The sequence below is a fragment of the Sinocyclocheilus grahami genome, unplaced genomic scaffold, assembly GCF_001515645.1.
Source record: "Sinocyclocheilus grahami isolate Dianchi unplaced genomic scaffold, SAMN03320097.WGS_v1.1 scaffold480.1, whole genome shotgun sequence".
NCBI classification, from domain to species: Eukaryota; Metazoa; Chordata; class Actinopteri; order Cypriniformes; family Cyprinidae; genus Sinocyclocheilus; species Sinocyclocheilus grahami.
The window spans coordinates 564,559-573,904 of record NW_015505659.1 but is presented as its reverse complement, the minus strand read 5'-3'; the positions used below and the strand labels follow the sequence as shown (position 1 = coordinate 573,904).

At 37.4% G+C, this 9,346-nt stretch overlaps 1 protein-coding gene across 1 annotated transcript; it reads left to right on the top strand.

The window, feature by feature from the left end:
- The first annotated feature begins 2,230 nt into the window (after nt 1-2,230).
- Nucleotides 2,231-4,844, top strand: LOC107553753 (mesoderm development candidate 1-like). Its single transcript, XM_016236064.1, has one exon. It carries the CDS (start codon nt 3,609-3,611, stop codon nt 4,668-4,670), a length of 1,062 nt encoding a protein of 353 aa, XP_016091550.1. The 5' UTR covers nt 2,231-3,608; the 3' UTR covers nt 4,671-4,844.
- The last annotated feature ends 4,502 nt before the right edge of the window (nt 4,845-9,346 follow it).

Here is a 9,346-nt window from a genome sequence, read left to right as displayed (position 1 = left end):
CGCTAGTCACGGGTTTAAGGAAGGGGACGTGTCGACGTGATCACGTGTCTTACTGTCGAGAGTGTTTAAAAAAAAAAGTTTTACATTTATTTGTTGCAAAAAGAATATAACAAAAAGTTCAATCTATTCAATAATTGCATTACGATAATAAACACAAAGATTAATAATATGGATATGATGCATCAAATGCAAAATACATTATGAAGAGTCTCTGATGCAATGCATGTTTGTGATTACATTACATTACATTACATTTGAGGTGTGTGAACCCCCCCACACACACGCCTCAAAAACTTTATTTGCATCAGCCTGAGTACAAGAACGTATAAAACAAGAAGAAACACTAAATATAGAGTGCGTGGTAAATAATGAGATACAATAAAATAAACATCACATCTGAAAACGTTTTAGTTTTGCATCTCTGAAACAGTTTTAATGCATATCTTGAGGTCAGTATATTTAGTAGATTACACTTATGCTATATAATAAACTGATAGCATGCACTAACATAACTCTATTTTTGGAAGCTGTTTTAAATGATCTACAATCAATTAACATTTAAAAAAGAAAGCTATAAAGACAAAGTTTGTAGAAAGTGAGAGTGTTACTTTTTATTTATTTTTATTTAGTTTTTTGTTGTATTTTTTCTGTTTTAGTTAGCCTATGTATACATAATAAATGTTCAATATTTACAAAAGTGCATGCATATATAGCTAAACTCCCTTGATACCAAATAAAATGTAACACGATATAATAATATCAGTTTTATGGTCTGTTTTTTTTTTCAGCTCTGCACAGGCTGGGTCTCTGCAGTGCTTGTTCATGGGACGCATATGAGGTGTGAGGCTCATTCAACAGAATCGGAACGGTTTCCTCTCAGGACACCCCACCCAATGGCACAGTGCCCCGTGCAGCTGTACAACTGGCATGCAGTATTCACGGCCCCAGCCCCCAGTTCACATCTAGCACACTACATACACATGCTTTGTGTAATCCAGTAGCTTTATTCTGCTGGAATTTAATAAGGAATCAGACCAAACAAAGTACATCAGGGATCTGCATTGAATATGAAGAACATCTGTTGTTTGAAACTGATGGAGTAGAGCAATGCATCATTGTAGAATGTAATATTAAGGGTTAAAGATAAGCTTAAGTGTTTTATATGAAATCTTCATAGTATGTTTGTAAGTCCTCATAATGCAGTATTTAGATGGTCATCATATATGACCCTTTAAGTTGCTGAAAGCCCTTCCCGTGTCCAAAGAGGAGGGTTTTCAGTGCAGCAGCCCCACCTTGTTGATTCTGATTGGCTCCTTCGCACTCCCATCGTCTCTTGTTGTCTAATGAAAAGTACTCTACTGCATTTACGTCATAGCATTTGCAGCGGTGAATCCGATTTCCCTTCCCAAGATGAGTCAGCTGTTTTGAGGCCAGCTTGATATTTTTATCACAGCGGTAGGGTGATTTATTTATTTTTGAACTATTATTTCTATTAGCGTTATAAAGACCCCTCGCCACAAGTATGTATACTTACATTCCAGGACTCACAAAAGAGGACGAGTGAAAGCTAATCAAATAAATATTTGACAAATTATTTTTGTTGGATTGAGTTATTTCAAATGCCTGTTAAGGACCAAAACCTACACACATTAAGAATAAATACATAAACAAAGGTGAATAATAGATGAATAAATACATGTATATTTGCACAAAACGATATAAATGGATTGTAATTAAACATAAATAAATAAATAATGTTTTTTACTTTTGAGCTTGAATTAAACTAATTTATTTATACAATTGTCTATTTAATATTTATTCATATTTAAGTATTATAATGAAATAGGTTACTTTAAATAATATATAATAGATAATAATATATCAATAATTAAACAAACGACACAATAGAGCAATATATTTAAATTTTCTCGCTATTGAATTTAACCCTTTTATTCACAATTTATTTTTATTAATTTAATAATTTATTTATTCATATATATATATATATATATAATAGGATATAAATACAGTGTAAATATATATATATTTATAATATTAATTGTAAAAATAATGATATATATATTCCAAATAGCACAAAATGTGACAGAAACAAAAAAAGAAGAAGAAAAAACGTTTCAGTTGAGAAGACCGACCTTTAGAATACAAAAACATAATAATGCCACCGGCGTTCCCGCTAAACCAAACAATAATTCGCTCTATGCCGCTCTGAATGCGAACATCGTGAAAGTAGTAAATACCCGCACGCGAGAGTACCTGTTGGATTTACAGGGAAGCGCAAACCTGGGGAAAAACACCGGAAACAAGACACAACTAAACTAACGAAAAGGGGAAACACAAGGAACCTCTCTGGAATTTCTCTTTGGGTGTAACTTTTGCCCTCAGACCGGTAGTTGAGTCTCACATCGGGGCCTCTGGAAACGATGACTGGGTGAGGAATGAACGCGACTTCTCGCGCGACTGACGGTACCTCAGAAAAAATAAGTGTATCGTTTGAGCGGCCGGCGACTTAAAAGGAGGGACTTCGTCTCGCAGACCAGGAATAATGGTTGTGGACTGGAGGGTATGAAAGTGCCAGAGTTTGCTGGAAGCTAACAGGCTATTCAGCCACACCCTCCCGCCGCTTCCTGATACGCAAGATGTAGCGGGAGACTACAACCGACGCGCGAGAGTCTCAATAGCGAACGGAGTTCGTTATCGTCGCGGAAACCGCGTTAAAACTTTCAGCCGAGCGTTTAAAGAATGGCAAGCAAAAGCGAAACTATCTGCCACTGGACAACCGAAGCTTTCCTGCTGGAGAGGGCGTATGGACAATAGATATGCATAAGGAACTGAGTTTGCCCACAGAACTTGGATTGTGTATGAAAAAGAAACGGCTGAAAGTCGTTCGGGAACGTTTTATGAATTTCCGAGGTGTCCTGGGATGATGGTGCAGTGGCGGCGGGGCGCCTGCGCGTCTCCCGCTTCGGTCGGCGGGTCAGCAAGACGGTCAATATATCATCAGCAGCATCACATCGCAGCAGGACATGTATTTAAATGCATGTAATGTGCATGACACGAAGAAAAGTAGCGATTCTGGAAGTCAACCTGCACTTTGCCTTCGTCTGGGCATCTTCTTGTACATGGCACTGCAGAAGCCTTTTGGAGAAAAGAGTGTTTTTGGTTTCTTTGCATTGTTGGAGCGACATTGACAACCTGTGAAACTGATCAGACTGTAGCTTACCTTATCGGAGGTAGTTGTGAATTCTATTCTATGCTCGTTTTTCTCATTATGCACACCTAAAAGCTGATTATTTACACATTGGGCAAATCATTTGAAGGGATATTTAATTAAAGCTCTCATCAGCACCTTTTTTTTATCCAAATATTTTCCTAAAGTACTTCCCTTATTGGTGCATTGAGTGAAGTTTCAAATTATTTTGAGTTTTCAAAGCTGAGTGGAGTTTTTCTGAAGGACGTTATTGGCCAGTTTCACTCTCCCTGAGAAGGTGCGGGAATCTTTTTTTTTTATTTACTGAAGAAAATGACATAAATCACAAGAGAACGTATGTTGTGATCTTTATTTTGAACATTAGCGCGACCACACTACTATGGCTAGTAGTGGCTCGGGAAAATCAGATGAGGTTTCTACCAACATCCTTAGCGGAAGCTTGCAACAAAGGAAAAGACTTTCATCCATCTGTGACGCATGCAAGAGCAAAATGCAGCTGGTGGCGGAGCTGCTCCTGCTGTCCAGTGAGACCAGGCCGGTGGTGAACACCGACGGGATGCCTGTAGCAGAGACGTTCGAGAAATGTCGCGACACGGTGATCGCGCGAACCAAGGAGCTGTCGATCATCGTTCACGATATCCAGAGCCAGCTCAACATGGGGAAGTTCGTGGAAGTCGGCGACCGACTGGTCGAGATGGGGGACCTAGTGGTCTCTCTGACTGAGTATTCGGCACACGCCGCATACCTAGCAGCCGTGGAGATCCCAGGTTCCCAGGCTGCCGTTTCTGGCCTGGTTGACCGCTACAAAGTCACCCGATGCCGACACGAAGTGGAGCAAACGTGCAACATTCTCCGCTTAACGGCTCTGGCCGACCTGACGCCGCAGCTCCTTCTGGAAGTCTCGCAGAACATCCTGAAGAACCTCACCACACTTACGGATGCCTCCTCTCTGGCCAGTGATAAATCCAAGGACAAGTTCGCCAAGGAGCAGTTCAAAGCCAGCGTCAAGTGCATGAGCACAAGCGCCACGGCTCTTTTAGCATGCGTGCGCGAGCTAAAGGCCTGCCCGAACGACCTGACCCGCAATCGCTGCGTTCTTTTTAGCGGGCCGCTCGTGCAGGCCGTGCATGCCTTGGTGGGTTTCGCCACCGAGCCGCAGTTCCTCGGCAAAGCTGCAACCATCCCCCCTGAGGGAAAAGGGGTGCAGACGGCCATTCTGGGCGGCGCCATGAGCGTGGTTTCGGCTTGCGTGCTCCTGACCCAGGGCCTCAGGGATATTTCCCAGCATCCCGAGAGCAGCTCCCAGATGCCCATCTATCGGGAGCGGCTGCGAAACTCTGCATGCGCCGTCTCGGACGGATGCACACTCCTGTCTCAGGCACTAAGGGAACGATCCTCACCTAGAACTTTACCGCCAGTTAACTCTCATTCTGTGAATTAAAACTCCTCCCCAGCACATTATTTTGAAGTACCAAAGAATCTAATCAGGTTTAACCCCACATACGCTCATAAAAATAAAGGTTCCATAAGGATGATGATACACGGGGGCACTTTTTGAGCAATGTTGCCATCAACGGGCAACCAGGTGAGACACAGGACCCACGACTGATCTAAAATATCCAGATAATTTGTTACCTATTCTCAATGGGAAAGTGCCCAAGCAACATTGCTCAAAAAAAATTGCCCTGCAAAATTGCTCAAAAAGTTGCTCAGTGTATCATCAGCCTAAAGGGTTTTCACAGCGATTCCATTGAAGAATCATTTTAGGTTCCAAAAAAGAACCTCGCAGAAAACAGTTCTTAAAAGAACCATTATCTAAAGAACCTTTTCTGCATTTGAAAGGTTCCGTGGAAGTTAAAGATCCTTTGTGGAACCGTCAATGTCAATTAAAAACCTTTATTTTTAAGAGTGTAGTGTGAGTAAATGTAGTAATTAAAATGTTTTAATTTACTTTTCATGGCAGTTGGCTTTACTCAAGCTCACATTTGTAGGTTTTTCTCAAACTGGATGTGGTTGGGGAAGAAGTAGCTTTTACTAAAACTGACAACTTTTGCAAAATCTGTGTCAGTTGAGAATATAATATGGCCAAAAGTGGCCATTACAACAGAAGCCTTAAAATGAAACTGAAAGTCTTTACCTCAGTGTTTAGCTGAATGGACGTCATTGAGATTTGTAGAAATCATCAGCATAATAATGTGCGTATTCCATGTGTGAATTTGTAATGAGTAAAAGCTGCTGTGAGTGTGTGCCATAGGTTTTACACTATTTACCAGACTTGCAATTATATTTTAATGTGCTGTGTTTTTTCCCTTTGCCCACGCCTAATTTTTTATCATGCATGTACTGGAGTATTTATTTCAAGTAATTAAAAATGTTGTTTCTCAACGGTTATTGTGCGACATCTCAGTTAAAAGATTAAAATACTTGATTATTTTAAATCTACGAAAGAGGCCAAACGTTTTCACTGGATGAGCGGAAACGTCAAAATATGTGCTTGGAGCAAATTAATCTTTAGATTGATCATAAATGATGCATCCTAGCATTAGAAATGAGAGGAAATCTGACAGGTTTTTGTGAAAGTAACTAGGAATTTTGTCAAAGGATTTCAGTTTTTCTTTCACTAAACTGGGTGATTGAAGTTAAACCTAATAATAATCCTGATGCCTTTGAAGGGCTTTTAATGCAGAAGCTTCTTCGACTAGTTCCTGGTGTGCTCCATTTGTTACCATAGTCCTCGATAAGCCTCCTGCTACCCTCATCTGTGTGTTTGAAGTCTGGAATGTTTATCTCTGCCTCCGCCGCACATCCTAAGTGTAGCAGTTTATCCCACACATTTCCTGTACAGAAAAACATTGATTAGTCCATTAATGTAAGACACACTAGCATTTTTAAGTGTTTTGTCAGATTTCAGTGTTTAAAGTACTTTATATCTCAGGTATAAGTAAATACAACAATCTACATTAAGGTAAATCTCAGTAAACGTGTCAAGGATATGCCATGTCATATTATTCCCCCCCCCCCCAAAAAAAAATTAATATGCCTATTTAGTGTTAATTTTGATCTACTGTGAATTTTTGCATAATTTTCAAAACAGTCACACTGAAAAAAAAATTATACTAATTTTTTTTTAAGTTAAGTGGTTGCAAACTATTTATTTTAGCTACATTCAAAAAAAAAAAGTAAACTAGATTATTTAAATGCAGCTAAAATAAATTGATTGCAACCACTTACCTTAAAAAAAAAAAGTAAATTAAATTAATAATTTTTTTCGTGCATGCACATTTTCATCCAAAATTCTCATTACTATGTAATTCAAAACAAAATTATATATGTGAATTGTACTGTAAACTATAATTTTATTACATATATAGTATTAATACTATACCCTACAAAAATATTTATTTTCTTAAAGAACTTTTCTTATATTTTCTTTTGCCTGTCTACTGTTAATGTAGTGCTTTTTTTGTGTGTGCATTATTTTCATAACAATCATGCACATTTAATCCAAAATTCTCATTACTGTAATTCAAAACAAAATCATGGGTAACACTTTACATTACAATAAGGTGCCATTTGTTAACATTAGTTAATGTATTTACTAACATGAACAATACATGCATTACACTATTTAGTAATCTTTGTTAATGTTAGTTAATAAAAAATACAGTAATTTGTTGTTTGTTCATGTTAGTTCATAGTGCATTAACTAATGTTAACAAACAGCTTGTGAATTTAATAATGCATTAGTAAATGCTGAAATCAATATGAATAAATAATGTAGAAGTATAGCTCATTCTTAGTTCATGTTAACTAATGTAGTTAACTAATGAACCTTATTGTAGTGTTGCCAAATCATGACTTGCATAGTAAATCATATCATATTACATATACAGTAATGTTGTACTCAGATTTGTTTCTTATACCCATCTAATGTTAATTTTTTTATCTACTGTGAATTTTTGCATTATTTTGTAATTCAAAACAAAGTTATATATGCTTTATATAGTAAATCATTCTCTTTTCATGCTGAAAAACATAAAAACTCTTGCTGCACAACAGGAAGCCAAATGACCACTTCTATCAGGAGACGCTTTCTTCACAGCACAAAATGTCGGAGAAATAATTTCAGCCCAGGTTTCGCCCATTTCCCGCAAAAAGGAGAGAAGTGCAAGCTCTTCCCTGTCCTATTATGCAAGCGGTTCCCCTCGTGTGCTGTGAGGGTCTGTCTTCTCCCCCTGTCTCCAGTGTCCTGTTTCAGATTCATTATTATCAGTGTAAACACCTCACCCTCAAAAGCAGGCAGACGTATGGCTGATGTGGGAGAAAGAGCTGTCAGGAATGTTAACATCTGAAATTAAATTTGACATGTTTAGGAGGAAAAGCAATCGTTCAATTGTTTTCTTTAGCTCTCCAAAAGACCAGGTGTAAATAAATCTGTGGCACACTAATATAAACTCACACCTGCAGTTTTGTTGCTGTGGATTTTGGTCTAATATTTAGTGTGTTATGGATTTGTTCTGGTGGCATTAACACCTTGTTACTCATTTGAGACCTAATAAGATGCACGTGGTGAGAGTAGAATGAAGCTGAGCTCATAATTTATGGAAAAACCTTATCAAATGGCAGACATTGGCATTTAGTTAACATGCTGCCTCCGGGCTATAGCACTGCGTGAGGGGAATTTATAGTCAATACACTTTATTTTGTTGCCCTTTCGGTCCTATCCATTACACTCCAAAAAAGAAAAAAAAATTATTTATTCGCATTGCATCCACTAAATTACACACTTTTTTTTATTAAACTAAAATGCAATGCATTTGTCAGTCATACATACATGAAACAAGAAAACATTTCTGCACTCAAAAAACGTTTATTATATTTATTATATTTTGTAATTTATTATTGCATCTATTTAAATCATAAAATCATTTTTTTCAAAATGCATTTATTCAAATTGTTTATTCTTCAAATTGACAAAATTAGAAAATTCAAGCCTATAAATGACCATTAAAGACCCAATAATAATAATTGTATTATTATTATTGTGCTATATAATATTACATATTATTAAAAATGTGTTAAAACTTTGACTTTTTCAGCTGTGGAAATTCACTGATATTTCCAGGGCCTTTAGAGTTTATGTTTAAAGTCTACATTTAAATATTTAATTTCATGTAAACATTGTTTAACATGCTTATGCACATGGTTAAAATATGGCTAACTCTGGAATGTTTGATGATAAACATATGATATAAACCTGGTTATTGTGTATTTAAACCACATTCAGTTTATTAGTAGCAGCTATTATGGAAATATGACCTGTTTCGTTTCGACTGACTGATGGAAATTGTATATGCAATTCAAATACATACAATTTAAATTTAGGCCTAAATATTTGTCCATTTTCCACTGGTTTTGCTTAAATTGGCTAAAATCTGCCCATTTAGAGTGGTTATAGGTTACAAATTGTAGTAGGTTCGAGGTTAAAGATTAAGAATGAGAATTTGAATAGACTACATCCTTGATAAAAACTCGGTTACCATTATAGGTTGGTTTAAGTTTAGTGTATCAAACAACAGCTGTGCTCTTGGCCAGAAGTGACGTCTCTTGGAAACCGAGGCCGAATGTCAGTGTTGTGTGATTTGAGACCGATGGTATCAGATGTCCCTCCGCTCACATAAAACACACAGCCGGGTCATTGTGCCAACGTTTGCAAAAGGGCAGCTCACGTTTCATTTTCAGCATTTCACTGAATCTGCATCCAAGTTGGTAAATATTGACATGTTTTGCCAATAACTGCTTAAAGGTCATATTCTGAAATGTTTACATAGTGGCTTAGTAACAGACAATACCTTCTCAGGTGATATATACTCTATTTACCATTGTCACAATATAATATAAGGTAAAACAGAACTTGAAGCGTCCCACCAATTCATTTAAAAACACAACAATGTAGGAACGAAAGAAAGTGTAAATACTTGCATTGCTGACTCTGTATTGAGAGGACTGTTCCTCACTAAAAATACTGATACCCAACTAGTAATTTTCTTATTTATTGTGAAAATGAATGTGCAAAATAAACTTGGGGGGGGGGGGGGGGGGGGGGTGGAAACAACA

Coding starts and splice junctions, on each gene's coding strand:
- LOC107553753 (XM_016236064.1), top strand. CDS start 3,609: ATGGCTAGTAGTGGCTCGGGAAAATCAGATGAGGTTTCTACCAACATC.